Source organism: Lissotriton helveticus, chromosome 8, assembly GCF_964261635.1.
Source record: "Lissotriton helveticus chromosome 8, aLisHel1.1, whole genome shotgun sequence".
Taxonomy (NCBI): domain Eukaryota; kingdom Metazoa; phylum Chordata; class Amphibia; order Caudata; family Salamandridae; genus Lissotriton; species Lissotriton helveticus.
Window position 1 is genome coordinate 1,120,540,323 of NC_136069.1, and position 20,767 is coordinate 1,120,561,089.

The window sequence follows — 20,767 nt, forward strand, 5'->3', positions numbered from 1 at the left end:
TCTTGCTTTCGACCTTCCTCCCGAAGTCTGCAATGTCGTCTTGGCAGGCAGGCGTCCCTCCACTAAATCGGTATACGCCTGTAGGTGGAACAAATTTGTGGCATGGTTCACAGCAAAGGCTATGGATCCCCTGTCTGCCTCTCTTTCAGAGGTTCTCCTCTTCATTCTAGAGCCTAGAGAATTACTGTATCTTAATGACGCTTTTTTCAATATTTAGATAGCCATTAAAGTGGCATTGAATTCACAGTCTGGAGAGTGCGAGATCCTGTGTGATCCTTTAATAAGATTTTATTTCTGTGGGATTCAATTATTACATCCTGAAGAAGGGTTTGGCCCCAAAAAACTGTGCCCACCGAAACGCGTCGATGCACTTTTTGGAGTTTAAGTACTTTGAGTCCATGGGATAACAACTCTGACTATAAAAGCTATCTGGATGTCAGAGTGTGATTACATGTGTGACTACTGTATTTACCTCATGACAATAGGATCTATTCATTCCTTAATTTCTGTTTCCCACCTGTATAATTGGTTTTGTAATGTGATTTTATTCTGTACAAACTGTGTAGTTTTTAATTGTGTTTTGATTACAAGAAAGGATATGCTTTTTAACAATTCAATTGAATAAACTGTTTAATTTTAATACATTTTTCCTTTTTGCTCCTTCTTGAATGAGTTACTGTGTCTGGAAAGTTTATATGGTATAGAGTTTTACCCAGAAGGGAATTTCTTTCTGACATTTGTCTTTTTGGTACCCTACCCTTTTGGGATCGGGGTCCCTCTCTTTTATTAGAGGAACCATGACTGCCAGGCCAAAAACTATGCGGATTGACAGGCAAGGGATTAAAAAAATTAAGTAACTTTAGTAAAGAGCCTTAAACAGCAGTAGATTTGCCTAACCTTGATACTAAAATGTGCACAGTTTCTTATAAGTACGTATTTTATCTTCTGAGTGGGCATATATATTTAAAACATGTCAGGTGTTCAGGCACGAGTGTACATTAACTGGTTACATAAATGCAGAAATATACACATTTCAGCTTAATTTGTTCAATAAACCTAAAGTAAATATGGTAAAATTAGCAAAAACAAATTATGGATAAATACAGACAGAAATTACAAAAATATAAATACCATAAAACTGGGAGCCCTAGCCATAACTAATGTCTCTTACAGAGACATCATTACCGAAGGTAAGTAACTTGTTCGTTAATTATCAAATAAATTTGTATCTAAAAATAAAAAAATATAAATATTTACATGATTATTAAACAAATAAATAATTACCAATACATATTTATTAATGTATTACCTTCCCACACTGTACCCCACAAACCTAGCAGCCCACGCTTAAAATATAACTGAAATAAGTATAACACAATTACCATAATGAATAATCAATTCAATAATTATTAATACATTACTAATTAATTATTACTTTAATAACTTCACATCCTATGACCCTGCAAACCCAGCAGTGCACATCTAATATTTAACTTACAAAATATAATGAATACACAATTTACATAATTAATAATCCATTAAATAATAAATGAATAATTGTTAATTATTACTTAACTTCCCACCTTATATCTCTACATACCCAGCAACCAGCACCTACGATAAAACTAAAATATATAATTATGACAATATACATAATTAATAATCAACTAAATAATTAATACATTAAAAATTAAATGTTCATTATACTTAATTTTCCCACACTATACCCCTACAAACTGACCAATTCAATACGACATTATAAATTACTAGTAACAATAATGACATGAAAAATTATAAATCACTTAAAATGACAAACTATTTCAAAAATATTAACGACACTCAATAAAACATAACATTTATATATTAACTAAAATATTTAGATAATTAAAAAAATATATTTTTGACAACTATATTATTGAAAACGATATTAACAGACATTCTTGAAAACTATATTACTTACCCAAAAATCTATATTCTTGACCATGATATTTCTGCGTCACAATATTTTTGTATTGCGCTATTTTATTTCCGTGATTTCTGCAACTCGATATTTTGTCTGCATGCCCACCTCCAGACCAATTTATCTGGCTCTCTGTTATTTGTTCTTTCTCCTACCTTGCAAGGCCAAACTTTTGGCACAGTTAAAAGTCATCTTTCATCCCTTTTGACCTTCTTACATTTAGCCGGATTAGCCCTCGCTGTTCAAGTTGTCAGTTGTGATGAGATTTCTGAAAGGGTTTCAACATATGCCCCCTCCTCTCTCTCTTTGGCATGCCCCAATGGGATCTCAATCTGATCTTGACATATCTGATGTGCACTCCGTTCGTGTCACTTCACAGCTGTCCTTGGCAGCTCCTTACCATTAAGACTGTGATCCTCTTTGCCCTCACTCCAGCACGGCACGAATGAGCTTCAGGCTCTTTCAATTGACCATACTATACCTTCTTCCCAGACAAACTGGGAAACGCAGGACAAAGTCGGGCATCACAATTTGAAGATCCATTCGTGTTTGTCAGTGGTTTTGAAAGGGCATATGGGAAGTGATTCATTTTAGGGGGTCTACACCTAATTTGGCATTTCGATGTTAACATGATAACTTGTGTTGACAGGGTGAGGAGCAATCAGTAAAAGGTCTTTATCTTTAAGTTTTGATTCCTGATTTTTATAATCCGTCGAACTGCATCCAGTTAATTATTTTTGGGCGTATGCAGAATTCATACTTGCCCTGAAGAAGCGACAACTTAATTAATAGGTCACGAAACACATGTTGGCTTAGCAGGACTTGAAGGGAACCTTGCATCATCCAAAGTAGCACAGTTTTTTCATTAGGGGTTCCCTTCCACCTTTTTTGTCCATTGAAATGGTTGGAGATATGTTTCCATCTTGTTGCGGTTTAACTGTAGCAGATGAAAGGTTAATGGTGGGCATTTAACTCTAGCCTTTTCTTTTTTTTCTTCAAACATATGGCATTTATTGGCTGCAAAGGAATTTCTAAATAGGATACGCTCCTATTTACAATAATAAGACACACACATATTCTTAGTTTGAAGATATGAAGAACGGATTGGATTAGTGTTTTGCTTGGTCCTGTTCCTGCTTCCCATTGCTATTTGCCATTTGTTGGCGAAGCTTTCGATTAAGTCAGACTAGTGTGTTATAGGAGATGAACTGGCACATTTTACATTGTTGACTGTTGCATTCTGAATATTTCTTTAAGTTATTGCAAGGACTGCTTTTCTTCTGGCAGGCATGTTTGTGAATGGCTCACATGCAGTGTTCTCATGTGTTTTTCACTTTGAGGGGCGGGGGCGTGTCTCTACATGTTGCCACTGAATGGGATCACAGTGATTTACACATGATATTGCCATATGTTCAAAACCTTGTTTCAGCACTTATAGGTTCAAGTTTAATTTTAGAAATTAAAGTTGAACTTAACGATACAGGAGCTGTATAATGAGCATGCTCTGCACCAGTGCACAATCTCGGAAGGTATCCATGCACCCATTTTTGCTTTCTGCATCACTAGCTCAGTGAATGTACAAGTTTGCACATCTCGGGCATACCGAGCAGTTAATGTCTTCCTTACAGGCTGCAAATTTAGTAACAGCTGCTATAGGAAGCTGGCTCTGTATATACTATACCAAAGTAAGGTATAGTGTGCACAGAGTCCAGTGGATCCCCAAAGGCTTACAGAGGTTAAAGTAGATAATACCTTAATCTCTATTTGTGGTAGTGTGGGTGAGCAGTAAGGCTTTATCAGAGGGTAGTGTTAAGCATTTATTGTACACACTCAGGCAAGAAATGATGTCACACACTCATACTGAACTCAGACCAATTGTTTGTATCAAAAATGTTTCTTTGTAGTGTTTTATTTATAGAACCAAGCAGGACTTGGTACAGGTAAATATGATTGTGTTTTTCAAGACAGATTGTTCAAAAGCAAGCTGGATGAATAATGCCTTTTCTTACAGGAATGTAATGTGCAAATACCGTTACTTTTGTATTACTTTCAGGATTACTTTTTCTACTCCGTGTGATATGCCTAGATATCACACTGGGACCTTTCCTGGATAAAAGGCAAGTGGAGCAGTTTCTTAGGTTTCCATAAAAAACACCCTCAACGCTTAGAGGTTTTTAATAGGAAAACAGTCAATACAGTCCTATGGGGAAAATAGGGTTAACATTTTGCAGGTAAGTAAACAGTCTTGGGGGGGTTTCTGGGGTTAGAACAAGGGTTCCCCCAGGGTCAAGGATGCACTCCAAAAGCACCCTCAGCAGCACTAGGGCGGTTGGGTGCAGAGTGCTAAGGCCCAGTATTCGCCTATGGGGATAGGGGGGCCATTGGATGGTGGCTACTTACGAGCAGGCCAGAAGGTTGAGGGAGCAAAGCTCCTAGAGGTGAGCTTAGGGCAAAGGGAGATCCAAGATGGCGCACAAGGTGCACCCACAGTGGCACAGGGGTGGCCAGATGTAGGGTGCTGGATCGATGTCGGGAGCACTGTTCGTTTCAATGGGGAAGCTCCAGTCAGAACAAACACTACAGGCTCAGGCATGAAGATCTTCTGGAGGCGACCCTGGGGGGGAGAGGTACGTTGGGATGTTAAGGGATGCCAGGACACTGTTGGTTGGGCCACCGAAGGACGTGGGTCTTCGGGTGCAGGGGTGTCTTTTGCCATCTGGTTTTTCTTACCGGCTCCGGTTGCGGTCAGGCGGATCCTCCAGATAGGGACTGCAGGCATCGTCAGGAGACTTGAGGTAGGTCAGGGATCACAAGATCCCTGGTCAGGATCGTCGGGGAGACCTCCTTGTGGTGTTGGGCAACTCTAACATGGGCAGTGAGCGTCGGGTGCAGAGTGGTGCAGACTCGCGGATTTGGCTGGAGCCGGAGTCTGTTTCTTGAGCAAGTCCGGTGCTCATGGGAGACAACGTCTTTTTAGGGAAGACACAGCAAGTCCTCTGGGTCCTGGGGGCTGCTGGCTGCAGGACAAGCCGGGATTCTGCTGGGGCAGGCCATGGTGGGGCCAGGCTGGTAGGGCTGGGGCCAATGCAGTTGTTGTCCTCCTTCTTCCTTCAGCACCTTCTTCTTCTTGCTTGTCTGAGGAGGCAAGGTTTGGGGTTGCTCCTAAATATAGTGGCGTTTCAGGTAGATACAGGGTGGGACCAATGGGTCCCTTCCCTGGGGTGGGTTCACCTCCCCTCTTATGCCACCCTCCAGTGGGAGGGAGCATAAGCCTCACTTTGGTTGGCTGGGTCTCCTCATCTTCAAGATGGCGGGGACTGAGAGTTGTGCCTTGCCTCCCCCACCTGAGGGGTAGGGTTGCCAAAGGTGGGCACAACCCTTATCCTATCTTGGTTTTCCCGTTGATTCTTCTGCCCAAAGTGGGGGTCAGAACCGGTGGGGGCCAGTTGCTGGGAGCAGCAAATGGGTGGGTCAGCTCACAAAGGCGGCAAGCCTTTAAATCTTCCCCTTCGTGGACCCTGCCTATCCTGCGGGAGAAGGCTTGCCACATCTGCCCAGGTTGTGCTTTGTTTCAGGACCCCGAGAGCAGGAGGGTCTCGACCAAGGGTTCCAGAAACATGTCTGGGGTGGCAGCCAGTAGTAGCCAGTCAGGCAGGACACTAGATTTATTTCAGTGGGCATCTCTAAGAGGCCCTCTGAGTTCATTTGGCATTACATCCCACACTTGCATCAGTGTGGGTTGAATGTTCTGGGAAGTTTGATATCAAAGTTCCCAGATGTCAGTAAAGCCATTATGGTGCTGAGGACATCGTAATGACAAACTTCCAGACCATGTACTCTTTATGGCTTTACTGCACTTACAATGTCTAAGAATGGACTTAGACACTGTAGGGGTACAGGACAGGGCTCATGCACCTGTACCCTCGTCAGTGGTATAGTGCACCCAGCTAGAGGGTTGGCTTACCTATGCCATAGGCAATGGGTTGTAGGCATGGCACAGAGAGAGAGAGATTGTGAGAGAGAAAGTGAGAGAGAGAGAAAAAGTGAGATTGTGAGGTAGAGAGAGAGAGTGTGAGAGAGATTGTAAGAGAGAGATATTAAGAGATTGTGAGAGTGAGATTGAGAGAGAGATTGTGAGAGCGATTTAGAACCTCGGAGCCTCTACCTGTGCCACAATATGTGCTGCAGTCCTCTGATGCCTTCCCTGGTCACAGTGCCTTTTACATGTGGCCAGAGATTTGCTATTTGGGTCTGCAACAGAGCCGTTTTAGGAAAAAAAACATAGGCCATGGGCACCTGGTTGGCAGGAACACAGGTCACACTTAGTCAAAGAGCATCAACATCAGTCAAAAAGTGGGGGGAAAACCATGCAAAAAAGGGTCCTCTCCTACAGCTACATGTGGACCCATTCTAAACATATTGATGTGCATTTTCAGAGCTTTGGGATGTAAATCTAAGAACAGAGTGTTGGGTGTCGCACATTATCAGAGTACATTGATATTGTGAGGTATTTGCCAAAAAAATCTTTGTTGCCACAAACTCGATCACTGACCTTTCATAGAGAAAAGCTCCAGTTTACTCGTAGTGAATGAGAATGACATTATGGCAGTGATGCTTACCCTTGACTGAGAGCCGACTCAGATCCCAGGTGCAAGTCTGCTGCCAGACACACAGCAGCATGCAGAGAAAGGCTGGCTGACCCCCTCAAACTGGCAGAGACAAGTATGCAAGTAAAGATCTGGGGGCAAGGGAATTAAGGTCTTGGTCATAAAGATACACTGGGTGGTTTGCCATGCCCCTAAGTTGGGGTTACAGTGAACATTCATCATGGGCAAGTGCTTAAGAATAAGGACTGCACTTAAAATACATTGATGCCAGAGAATGCTGAAGCACAACAACTGCAGTATTTTGCCGTTTCCATTGAAAAACAATATTCACTTTGGTGGGGCTTTATTGGTTCTATTCAGTTTTGACTGGAAACCATACATACAATTCTAACGTTAATCCTAGCTCTGTTGTGTGCTCTGCACTTGTATCAGTTTGCAGTGCTCACAGGAACATGCAGTGTTGCCAGTACAAATTGTGTCATTTTCTATTAATTTGTTTGTGTACATCTGTAGAAAAAGTAATGTTGGGTGGCTTAAAACTCTAGTCTTGTGTGATAAGTCTGTACAAAACTATCATAAAGCTAAATACGATCTCTTGAGTTTGTTAACGGAAAGTTCCATGTAGATTGGTTCACAGGTAGAAACATATAGGGGGGAGAGGGGTCCCACAAGTTTTAATTTGGTTTGCATTTAAGATTGAAAAACCAGAAGGCCAAGAAAGTTGCCTGAAGCCCACACCATGCAATTGGTAATAATTTGGGGCTGTACTCTGTGATCAATGGTGGTAGAAAGTCTAAGCACATGTTCCGACTAAAGGCCATACCTTGTGCCCAGTGGGCTCAGGAAGCTTGAGGACTGGGCGCTGGGTGTCAGTGAAAGCTGTACTCTACTTCTAAGTAAATTTGACATGGCCAAATGCTTTGGCCATCAGGTTTTGGAGTCCGATGCGCTAGGTGCTGGGCCTAACAAATGGCAGGGACTTGCATCCTGTGGATATAGGTACCAACTCCTATCATAACAAACACCCAGAAATGCAGAAAATCTTTGATCTGCATTGTGACATCTCATCGATTATCATTTGAATGATCTTCCGCTGTCTGCTTGCAAACAGAGCACTGTTTATAGATCTGTTGTTCATGCATCATAACACAGTGTGAGGAAATCATTTGTCTATAGTATGAATGACAGCCCCCTGGATTTGTCTATCAAGAGTGGAATTTGTTTTGTAAGTTTCTGCCTAAACAATTATGCTCCCACAATGATCCTTCCAGAAGGAGATCCTCAAAGAAAAAAGCTACGTGAACACAGTCGACATCATCCATCACAATACTGCTGACGGCATCAGATTCAACATAACAACATGCTGTCATAGGCATCAAGACACAGACAAGTCTCTTCACAGCATGAGACTCCTTTGACCTCAAAAGGTTTGGAGTTGAAAACCAGATCGATGGTGAAGTATCATTGGTGATCCTTATCATTGGACATACAAAGACCGTCGAAAAATGCTCATCGTCGACAATACTTGCGACTTCATCAGACTGTTGCCAGTGTAATTACTTTCAATGTCTGGGACATGTCAAGAGTCATCATATGTCACAGTGGGTTCCCATCATTCTATAATCCACACACCATCATGTTCCTCATCAATAGTGCGCTTTTCACTTTCTTCAACTCACTCATCTATTGGGGCACCAATAGCATGCATTTGTCTATCTCCAACCTCATCAAGAAGGAGATTACCATTTATAAGGTGGCCAAAATTGTGAGACCACCGATAGTGCCGAGCTGTCATCCTTTATCTTTTATTCCTATAGCACCAGTTATTCTGTTTTATGGTTCTCTTCAAGAAAGGCTTCAGCCTTTAAATTTGTCTGCATTAAAAATGGTGTCAAAGCCATACTCTATTTTCCCACTGTGTCCAATGCCACCTAGATGTTCACCTGAAGAATGAGTTCATAGAACTCCATCGAGATCACGTCTCCATTCACAAACACTGATATTATCCACTCTTCATACACACCTACATATCCACCAGCATCTCCAGCTCATGCTTCCCCGGTGAATGGCATCAGTACAATCCTGGATGTCCTAGCAAGAGGTGCATCAAAACTGAATATTCCACTGGAAACCTCCAAACTAGCAGTGTCAGTCACCTTAGATATGATGCTCTGGATTGTATTACTGCTGGTTGCCATTGTCATTCCATCCTGTTTCTCTTCCATCGTATGTTGGCAACGCTCATTTTACCAAAAATCCCGCCCTCTTTCTTAGAGACTTAAATAATTCCCCTACCCACTTTTTGCCTTCATCCACGAGAGTCCCCAAAGACGACCCAATCTAATGGGGAGGGAGACTCCCGGGCCCACCACTCACTCATTGCAACCCTTGACTGGAGGGCCTATCCTTAAACTATCTTGACTCACATAAGGAGAGTTCATTGTGTTTTGAGCAGATGAAAGAACACCCATCGACCTCCATAATCTACCCTTTCCTCATTTAAAAGGAAGGTAACATACATTAAGATCTTTTAATGGTTCCTTTGTCACTAAATACCTGCTATGAGAGCTAAATGTATATAATTATAATGTTTTCTTCACTGTTGTCTTCCTCTCTGTGTTTATCTCCACAGGACAGTCAAACCACTAGTAGGCAAAAACTGATTACATACAATGACACCAGTTCACCTGATCAGTCAATGAGAACGCCAGAAACCCAATATGGCTCAACAGTACACAGTAGATACAGTCCACTGCACCGCCGTATATATAATTTCAAGCCAGGCCATACACTTGGGTAATATCACTTCCTCAGCATATCTGTATCCAATTATAACGCTACTTCCACCTACATCAATACATATTAGACACAGTTTCTGGTACCCTCACAATCACAACGCAGCTCCAGGTCATGCATTGCTGAGCATTTGCTACCTGACTGGGCGATTCATGTTAAATTAGTTTCATACCTTAACCATTGTATAACCATAACTTACCCTGCATCATCATAGTGTAGGGTCATGTTTAGCACAACCGCTGCACCTAATAATGGATGATCAAACTAAAAAAGATTAATTAGACGATGATGTATGAAACCTGCAGACTATGTTGGTCATCTAAAACGTAGCATTCTAATCGGGATGGCTTTCTTCCGTTATGTGAAGTGTATAAGAAATATTTGGATTGTTTGGAGGAAGATGTGTTTTTGAAGACAAGTAACTGTAGTAAAGTATTTGTTTTCAAGTGTAGAGTTCATATCTCAGTTACCCTTTGAGTAATTTGGATGCACTCTTTAACAGGGCTTTTGGAATCTGTAACTAACGTTTGTGTTTGTTTTTTATGTTTGTTTGATTTTTTTTTTTTTGCAGGTGAAGATGAGAGGTCGTCCTATTGTTATTTCTGACAAGCAGTTATGTCAGATTTGCCAAAGTCCCTTCAGTGAGCCAACGTTTGTCCGACACCCGAATGGCATCATTGTTCACACTCATTGTGCTGCTAGCAGACGCATGAATCCCAACATGGCTCATGGTAGCCGGACTTGAAAGAGAATGTTCTGCAAGGCAGTAACGGTAAAATTCCTTGAAATCCAACAAGCAGGAACAAAGCACCCGCTACCACGTCGAATGTGAAGAAACTAAGATTGGTGATAATGTGTTTTTTTTAAGCTAGGCACTTGATTGCTGATGCATTTGTTAAATACCAGGGAAACAAAAACTTGGAAAAACTTTATTTTGAAAGACACGTCTGCGTGCATTCAAAAGGGAACGCTTTGACTTTATTCCTTGGGAAACGCTTGAGCACTCTACATTCCCGATGCGGGTGATGCGGTTGGATGGACAGCTTGAACGTGTTGCCTTTTTTAAACAAAATGTTGGCATTGCACTGATCATATTTTGTGTATAATGTGAAACTGAACCCTCCCTCCTTCTGCCCATCCACAGTGAGCATAAAAACAATACCTTTCCCCTATGACCTAGTTTACATGTATTGCATCACCGTAGTTGTGATGAGCTTAGGATGGTGCAATTTGTCAGGAGACGTACGGCTGCACCAATTCTACTTCCACCTTCAGTTTTGTCTTATATCCAAGGAAAACCTAATCATGGACTAGTTTGGTTATTTTCTCATTCTTGATTATGGAGTGTCTGTCAGATTTTAGACTCCGGCCTATTTCCCCATTTAGAAAAATGTATTTATATATATGTGCTCCTTCACAGTTTGCTAACAAATGTCTCTGTGAGAGCAGTTTAACCTCTACCGCGCTAGCGGGTTTTCCCGCTGTGCGCTGAAATTTGAAAATCGCGTGTAACGTGACAAAGCCAGCTCGTCATGCGCGTAGCGCAGGTAACGCCCATGACGAGCTGGCTTTGTCATCAGCGCTGAAGGGGTTAAGCTCTTACTGAACTCTTTGCTAGTAAACTGCCGTAAAAGCTGGGTTGTTGCCTGTGCAGTAGAAACTCTTGCTCCTTTGATGCCGTGTTCGCAGCACTCAGTGTTTCTTTAATTAACCCAGTCGTTGCCTTTACTCGGAGAATAGCATTTCTTTTCTACATTAAATTGAGTGGGGGGGACATAGCAAGGATCCCCTAGGAATCTTCTGGCACTGTTGTTTCAAAGATACAGATGCACATTCATCTCAGAGTGTCATGCATTACCCAATTACAGTACTTTAAAACAAAGCTGGGATAGAAAAGGTAAATTGCCTATTTTTTTTGACAGCGTGCAATTTGCTATTAGACATCGTAGTGCCATGGTTTTGCTTGACTTGTATTTCCCTGCATTGCGAACCTGGCTTGTTTCAACAGTAAATCACCTTAAAAAAGGTAACCACCCTTCCTAATCAACTGTAAGAAAATTATTTTTTTGTTGCCTGTAATATGTGTTTGTTTTGTCAACAAGAAAACTGAGTCCTCTACCTGTGCATGGCTTGCAGGGTAAATGCTAACCGGAGTATTTAAGGGTCGATGTCTACTTGCCTATTTAAGTGCATGGAAAAGCAAACAAGTTGGGCTTCCTTAATTCGGTCTGGTCTACATAATCTGGCATAAATGCTCCTGCAGTTACCAAATATTTTGACCGTTAATTGAGAGTTGCTATGTGTTACTTCGAAGGGAGGTAAATTTATAGAACAGCAGGAGGAAATCTCAGTTCTAAAAGTGGAATTTTCACCATCCTTTTGTGTGCTATTCAATGGCAGTGCAGTTTATGTCTTGCGTATCTTTCTCAGTAAATACGCATCCTGCAAAAGATTGTTATACTACATGTTATTATTTATTGAGAGATTTCACATAAAACTGGTCTTTACACTCCACGGTATGTTCACTGTTCAACAATCCCAAACCTTGAATGCATGAACATTCACCTTTGAATGTGGTGCTGTCAACCCTTCTGAAGGCAAAGTGAAAGAAAAAGTTTTTTAAAAAGGGACATTGTTACATGGAGTATTAAAGGTAGCTTCATACGGTTTTTAGACATTCATCTTATCAATTCTCCAAAATGCGGCAATTGTGTTATACTCTGCTTTTTGGTGGTCTGGGAGTTAGTCGAAAGTTGCCAATGGATGCCACTGATTGTAGATTGTCGAGGACCTTACTTTTATGTTAACTCTGTTGAGGTCATACAATATATTGCACTTATAACCCCTCTTAATGTGTATGTTCTGTCTTATATATGTATGCTGTTAACTTGTAATATGATATGCCTTCCCTGGTGCAGGTTTTCAAAATTAGCCTGATGCAGCTGAAGATTCTGAATACTTTCTGGGTAATACCTGCATTTTGTCAGCTTAATTATATACTTTTTAGAGTTTAATTGGCTTGATTGTGTTGTGGTCGCAAACGAGTTTAACTATCTACCACTGCTTCTCCATGATAAGGATGTTTTCAGTGATTTGCAAGATATGGAGAGTTATTGAGCAGCAGTGTTCAGTTGTGGTTGTAGTCCTGTCCTCGTCAGTCCTGTGTCTCTGGCCACACGATATTTTGGAAATCTGGTAAGACCTGTGCCTAACTGTTTATTTTCTTCATGGCACATTATTTGTGAACTCTGTGAAAAAACATGGTAACTATTAGAAGATGAGTTATAGCTGTTAGACACGTGGAAATTAAGTTATATTGATCCAATGAATCATTGAAGGGCTTTCTTAAAATATTGCTTTCAATTAACTCCATGCAAGTCACTACAGGTATATTCTTGTATTTTGCTTGTAAATCACTAAAGTCGTCTGCCTTAATATAAAATCCAGCATACTGATCCAAAGAGTAGTCAAGGTTTATGCACTTACACACAGGGTCCTTTTTTCATCATAGCCCGTATAAGGAAATGTAGGGTAAAGATCGATTTCAGTCAAACTGTCAACTTGAATGATAAATCATTTTTTTTTACTTGTAACATTTTTTACTGCCATTCTTATCATAATCATTGTACAAACTTAGTTTGTCTTTATGTCAAGCTCACTTTATTTTGAACGGTGACACGAACAAGCTAGCATACACTGCTTAATGGTTCAGATACTTTTTACCATTTATAGTGGACTAATGTGAATATGTATTTTCTGTATTTCTGGAATATTTTACTCTTATTCAGTATTAGTGTCCCTACATAACATAGATGGCAAAAACCTGAAATTCCACTGAATTTAAGACGGAGTAAAAAGTTGAAAAATGATGCAGTGATTAACTTATTAATTATGTGGCACCTATCTCATACATGAATACAGCAGCATGTCACTGAATCAATTTCTTGAAATAACCAAATGTTTATAAATACATGCATATGTATGTATATACATATATATGTATGTGTATATATATGTATATATATATATATATATATACATATATATATATATATATATGTGTGTGTGTACACACACACAAATGTACTAACACACATATATGTATATATGTATGTATATATATATATATATATATATATATATATATATATAGCTAGAGAGAGATAATATGCATCATTAAGGTTAATGAAGGTGTTCATTACATCATTAAAGCAACAAAAACAAACTGCCCACACAGCATGTTGAAGTACTTGTATTCACCAGCTGATCGTATTTTCCTTTGTATTTAAACCTAGGAGTAACGGTCGTTTAGCACTAAATGATGTGTATAAAATCGGAAGCCAAATATTTGGTGAGAAGCAGACGCAAATTATACATTCAATAGACCCCAAGAGATAAGTTCATGTTAAAACTATGTGCCGAAACTATATTGCAAATTTCGCAAATAAAAATAAGGTTTTAAATGATTATCTAAAACTAACATGAACCAAAACAGATTGAATGAAGCGTAATAAATTGTTTAGGATCGGAATAGAAGCCTCAATCTTACTTAATCCGCAAGTCAAAATTAATTCTCAGATGCATGTTTCAAGCTCAGGGGATTTGTAATGGAAGTCCTCAGAAGTTGTTGATGAAAGGTTACCTTTAAACACATATTCAATGATAACTAGAATGAGGAGGGGGAAAGTAGCATTACTCACGTGATGATTCTTATACTCTTGAGTACTGCTACCGTCTCACCCTCTTCGACCAGCGCAGTGGAACATTGCTCAGAAGGGCACTCCAACAGTTTTTTTTTTAATTTATTTTTGACCGTTTTATATAGCGCGAACTTGACCCAAATCCGATCTCAGTGCGCTTTACATAGCACCAGTTGCATTACAAGAGGGCACATTCATTTTTTTAGACACAGGAAGATTAAGTGATTTGCCCAGAATCACAGGATGTCCAGCGTCATTGCCGAAACTCGAACCCACTTCCCCAGATTCGAGGTCTACCGCCCTAGTTGTTAGGCCAACTCCTCTCTTTAGCAGGAATAAAGTTCAAATACATTCTTAAGCGCTGACTCATGCACAATCCTGCCTAGACAAACTATAAATAGATGGAGAATGGGACTGGCTGGAGACCAAACTATGAAACAGCAGTCAATCAATGGGTGTATTTATATTTGAAAATATGAAATCAGAAGACCGTGCATCATGTTGAGAGATGCATAAGTACTGAAAGCATTAGGCAGAGTCTCTATGGATGTATAGTGTATCGATTTCTGAGGTTCCCCTGAAAATGTACGGTTGCAGCCATGGCCACAGCTGCATGGTTCTAAATGCTGCCTTCTGGTGGTATGCCCAAAAAAGTGAGAAACTGCCGAATATTGGTGCGAAATTAGAAGGAAAGTGAGGATTCGGAGTCCCGCTTGTTCTCGTCAAAAACAGTGACATGGTAGTAATCCTGTTTTATTAATACAAATATTTTTCCTAGGCCACAGAGAACCTGTCTAAAATCAGGTTACAATTGCAAGGAATTAGGTAGCTACCTCAAGATATATTTGACAGACAATACAATTAAAGTATAAAAAGAATTATTTATTATTTTGTTAAAAAACAGGAAACAAAACATGAAGAAATATACACAAATGATTAAAAGAAGAGGGACAATATAAAAGATTATAACTTTGTCCACTTACAACATAATTTATACAGCTTATTTTTGGTAAAAAGACATATAATCATACATAACTAAAAAGTTGTTTTAAAAAAGAACAAAGATATTCAACAATGTCAATGTAAATGGTGACAATCTCAACGCGCGTTTCGGCTAAGAATCGCCTTCTTCAGGAGAGCACCAAGATGTTAAGTACATCAAAAACACAAAATAATACAATTACAATACATGAGGTAGCGGCTGATGGTGCAAGAGGGAATTAGACTTCCGACCAAATTATAAGTGATCATACCCTAAACCAATCATGATGCCAAACTTATTTGTATAAATGTCTCATACAGATAGTTTAAAAGCCAGTGGAGAAACATTTAGTGTGTCCAAGGATGGATATGATGAAAGGTGAATTAATAAAACAAGGGAAGAGAAGACAATTAGCTGTGCAAAAGTCAAGAAAAAAGTATCACCCAAAAGATACAAGGAGCCCAGAAAGATGGAGTCTTACCTGTACAGCCACAGGGCTGTTTATATATTTGACAATTCTTGAAGATCAGAATAAAGGTTATCTATGGATACTAAAAAGAGAGGAAATATAAAGCGACATGAACGTCCTGATTTAATTGAGGACTAGCTTGTTTATTAACATCACTGCCAGAGATGAAAGATGGCTTCTAGCTAGATTGTATAGATACCTGATTCTAACAAGATGAATTGCAAGAAGATACAAATATGTAGATATTTCTGTTACACGTAAAGAACTGAGCCGCAAGGAACGATGAATCTGCAAGAACGATTTAATAGAAAAATATATAAGATCCCATTCTGTACACTAAGAAATAACCTAAAGGCATACCTATGTTAAATGAACAACAAAGTATGTACCTGATAAAAAAGGTAAAAGAGACAAGAAGAAAATCACTGTTTCTTTACAACGAGGGACAAGAATTGCTCGCACGTTTGTAGATGATCTGCCTGGAATAGATAACAAGTATAAATTAAACTAGGCTCATCCTAGTAAATTGTGGCGCATTTACTTGTTGTCATAAATAGAATACCCGAATCCAAAGGTGTCACAGTACTTCAAAGATATGAGAAACTTGGCACCTATGCAATAATGTATATATGGATAGTAATGGCCATATATCTGTATAGATCTGCAAGAAACAATAATAAAATGTCAGGTGCTATTCAAATTTACAAACACCTACAAAAAGTTGCAGTGAAAAACCACTAAAATAAATATGAACTCTTGCGTGTATAGCATGTCTAGTTACCTTTAGATCATACTATGAGCCCGTATTTGTTGGGAATGATGTGGGCTTATGTAGAAGGCAAAGGAGCATGGATCATCCGGATATGATGATCTAAAAAATAAAATGAACATTACACAGTAATGCATGTAAGTCAAAGTGACTCCAGGTTGAAACAAAGAACTACACAAATGTATGTTGAAATGAGCTAATCTGCCTGACCTGAAAATACGGTATTAGATTAACTACTCCAATAGCCTCCATGTCAGATAGCTTAGAGAGAACTGCAAAAATTGGCCCTTCTAGAGAGGGACCTACAAAAATATAGGAGATATTTTGTAGCCTAAACCAAACTAAAAATATATTAAAAAGAGAGATACCATTTATGAAAAAACGGGGTACTAAATTGACAAATAGGGTGACCTCCGATTCCGGTTGTTTAAAAAGGAGGTCTGCAAATTGTAGTGCATATGGGAGGCTCCTACATAATGTAGAGTGTCATGTAGCCTCAAGGTATTACACCACATAGAAAAAAGATAATGTAATTCAAACCGTGAAACTGGACCGTAATACGTTAATCTAGCGGGTCTCTAGAGGTCCGACATACTAATAGGTAATATACCTGTTTTATGTCATGATGGTGACAAAAATAGAATGTGAGAACTCTTCTGACATCTAGGTTGTAGAGAATCGTCTATGTCGGAGATATATTCACAAACAAATCTTGTTAGATCATCTTGGAATCTTTAATTACCTGGTACCCAGAACATCTTAGAAATGTGCAATTCAGTGTGCAGCTTAATTGTTTGATAAGAAAAATGGATATTAGGCATAAAGAATTTCACTCTTCCCCATCTAAAGAAATTCAATTCAACTGGTGGTAAGAAAATATTGTGATAAGTACAGTTGATATCAGATGAGCAATCAAGTTAATTCCTAAATGGCTAAAAAATAGAACGATCTACAAAAGCTTTTTTTGATTTTTACAAAATACTGACAAGTGAATGATTAAAGTAAATGTCATGTTACATAAGAGGGTATGTAGGATAATGAAAAAATATGAATGATGTACACCGTACTATTGAAAATATATTGGTACCGTTAGGGTGATATATAGGTAAAATAAGTTTGTATTTCTTTGATGATGGAGCAGTCTATTTATATGAAAATATTACACACATTTTTTAATGAGCCCATGCCATATTTGCAGAGGTTATTCTTCGCATTATTGCTGGTTCTTCTGATGAACCACATTCCGAAGAGCTTCTTTGCCACCTACACATGTGGGAGGTTTATTCTTGCAAAGCATTGGGTGTTTATTAAATGGTCACACAGGGGGCTAGCTGGAGTAGGAAGAAATTGCTCTTCAGTTACTGTGCCCTTTGTAGTTAAAGACTAACCAGCACAAATAAAAGATTGTACTTCAGAGTCAGGAAAACCCTTTTCAACATATATTTTATTTTTGAGGGGCACAGGTCTTCTCCAGACCAAAGGTTTTCAAAGTTGTTTTGGATGTGTGGACTCAAAACCCAAGAAAATGTTACCTGTAGCCCAAAGGCCCAATAGTAGCAGAGCCTCACTTAAGACTCTGGCTACAGGGACAAAGAATTTCGATGAAAACTGCACCAGGACTAGGACCGTACCTCAGGGAGTTACTGCGGGCTGTACACAACATTACTTATGGCTCTGAACCAGGTACTGTCCATCTTCACACTGATGACCTTCTTGCTTTGGGTTCGACCTCGAAAAAGAGCCTTGGTTCTGTGACGAGGAATGGCCTCATAACTAGTCCTGTGCTGGGTTTGCGGAGTTCTGCAAAGTGACAAAAAACCTCTGCAGGATTCCGCAAGTGGCAGAGTGCAATTCGAACTGCCATTCGCACTGATCTTCCTGCTGCTCGAATAGAAATTCTACCCAATCGGTTGGCGAGCGGTGGAAAAAACTCTGTTGCACTATGCAGAGCAGAGTTTTCTAAACTCTGCGAGCTCCGTGGAGCGCAGAGTGTAGAAAACTCCGCAAATGGAGCAGAGTTCACTGCTCAGGCCTACTCATAACTGCCATGCCTTGGTTGCAGAACCTCAATCAAGGAAAGATTTGGCTCCATGTACTGCAGGCAAGACTGTTCGGTGCAGAAAGGCACCTATAATGCCAGAGGACCCTCAAAGTTGAGGTTCTGAGCCATGAAGACTAGGGGCAACCGACCTGACTCCAACAGACGCCTACGCGCCTTGTATAAACATTCCTCGTTCCCGCCCTAATGACGCACATAAGTGGTTTACTCCACACTTGAAGTCCTTAAAATTGGAAGTACGCCAAAAAGAGAAGAAGTGGAGAATTGGCTACTCCACACAAGAAAAAGCCGATTACTGCAAGGCCCGTAAAGACTATCAAAAACTTGTCCTAAAACAAAAAACTGATTATTTCTCTGAAAAAATATTGAACTCTCGTAATACATCGAAAGATCTGTTCAATATTGTGAATGAGCTTAGTAGTAGTGATAGAACCTCTCTATCGGTCACTCCAACCCAGGATCTTTGCAATTCACTGAACTCTTTTTTTTTTTTTTAATAAAATTTGCACCATAAAAGAGAGTATCTTTAATGCTATACTTCCCCCTCTTTTGGATGATACCTACTATAATCCTCACACGCTAGAGGCCTTTCCCCTTATTGATAGCAAGATTTTGTCCAATCTTTTTGCAAGGGTTAAATCGGGTTCACCTGATGATACCTGCCCCCCGCATATCCTGAGAGAGGTGGGGACAGCCATTCCTGAAGGGGTGCTTCCTCTGCTAAATGGATCACTCCTACAGGGTAAAGTTCCCAATAGCCTTAAGAAGGCCCTGCTTATCCCCCTGATTAAGAAAGCTGGTGCAGATCCGCTTGATCCGTTAAATTACAGGCCTATTTCACTGCTGCCTTATAGTTCTAAGCTACTGGAAGTCCACGTCTGTGCAAACGTGTCTAATTTCATAGAACAAACAGAATATCTTCAACCCAATCAGGCTGGCTTCCGTTTGTGTCACTCAACGGAGGCTGTCATATTGGCGGTACAAAATACTTTGAGGCGGAATGCGGATAAAGGAATCCACCAGGCCCTGGTACTACTCGACCTTTCGGCAGCATTCGACACGGTTGACTATACCATCCTGGTCAACCGTGTCGAACAAGCTGGCCTTAGGGGGCCTGTGTTGAGTTGGATCCGTTCCTTTGTCACAGGCCGCACTCAATCAGTAAGATTGGGCCCTTTTACAGCCCCTACCATTTCCACCACTTGTGGAGTACCCCAGGGCTCATCTTTGTCACCTTTGCTTTTTAATTTGTACTTGCACCCACTACTGTACTCCCTAAGAAATGCCAAAGTTACCATCTTTAACTATGCGGACGATCTGCAACTCATCTTCCCTCTGAACACCAAGGACTCTGTGGAAGAATTTTATAACACCATGACACACATTCAGGGATGGATGAGTCATAATCATCTGAAACTTTAGGCAAGACTGAACTGGTCTTGCCTCGGCGGAGTGAACTAAGCTGGAGCCCATGCTTCTGGCCTTCTAGCATGGGGGCTCCACCTATGAGATCGTCCTCAGTTAAAAGCTTGGGAGTAATAATTAGTGAGGACCTCTCTTTGAAAAGACAGGTAGGCGCTGTAGTGTCGTCCAGTTTCTTTCAACTTAAAAAAATAAGGAAAATAGCTTGCTTTCTTACGCAGTCTGCTCTCATCCAGGTCATTATTGCCCTTGTCTTATCCCGACTGGACTTTTCTAATAGTCTCTATTTGGGGCTCCAAGCGGGAGAGCTAAAACGACTTCAGTTGGCCCAGAATCAAGCGGCCAGGCTTATTCTGGGACTCACAAAATGGCAATCTATTAGACCTGGTTTGAAACTACTACATTGGCTACCTGTTGCGCAGCGAATCGCATTCAAAACCGGGTGTATTATTTTTAAAACCCTACAAAACTCAGGCCCGAAGTTTATAAAAGAGCTGGTCTCTAGATATAATCCATCTTTAAATCTCCGCTCTGCTCAAAAATCTTTATTGATTGTCCCATCTTACAAAAGGAAGCGCCTTGGTGGCAGCTGTTTTGACCATCTTGCTGCCACCTTTTGGAACTCGCTTCCCTTACAATTGAAATTGAGCGGAGACCTTCTTAGCTTCAGACACTCTCTTAAAACCTGGCTGTTCTTGCAGGCCTACTGTTGAGCTGTATTTCACTTTTAACTGCTGTGTTGTGTTTCCTTTCTTTAGCGCCATGAAGCCCTCGGGCGTACGAGCGCTTAATAAATACATATTAACATAACATAACATAACTCCGACACAGAGGTAGACTCAGAAGCCAGGCAAAACCTCGATTCCAAGCACATTCCACAGAAGGAGCACAGTGAACATCCTTATACTAGAGAGATGACCTTGATACAGGTAAGATTGTTGATTGATCTCCTGCCGCCGTGCACCCGTCCCACAGAAAAGGAAAGCTCAGTATTGAGAAGACA

General features: G+C 40.2%; 1 protein-coding gene across 1 annotated transcript in view; it reads left to right on the top strand.

Moving 5' to 3' along the window:
* TGFBRAP1 (transforming growth factor beta receptor associated protein 1) overlaps positions 1-12,210 on the top strand; it is a 200,145-nt gene extending 187,935 nt beyond the window's left edge. The window contains exon 11 of the mRNA XM_078657996.1: positions 9,935-12,210. Within this exon, the coding sequence (XP_078514122.1) occupies positions 9,935-10,108 (174 nt within the window). The 3' untranslated portion in view covers positions 10,109-12,210. The remainder of the gene's footprint in view (positions 1-9,934) is intronic.
* The last annotated feature ends 8,557 nt before the right edge of the window (positions 12,211-20,767 follow it).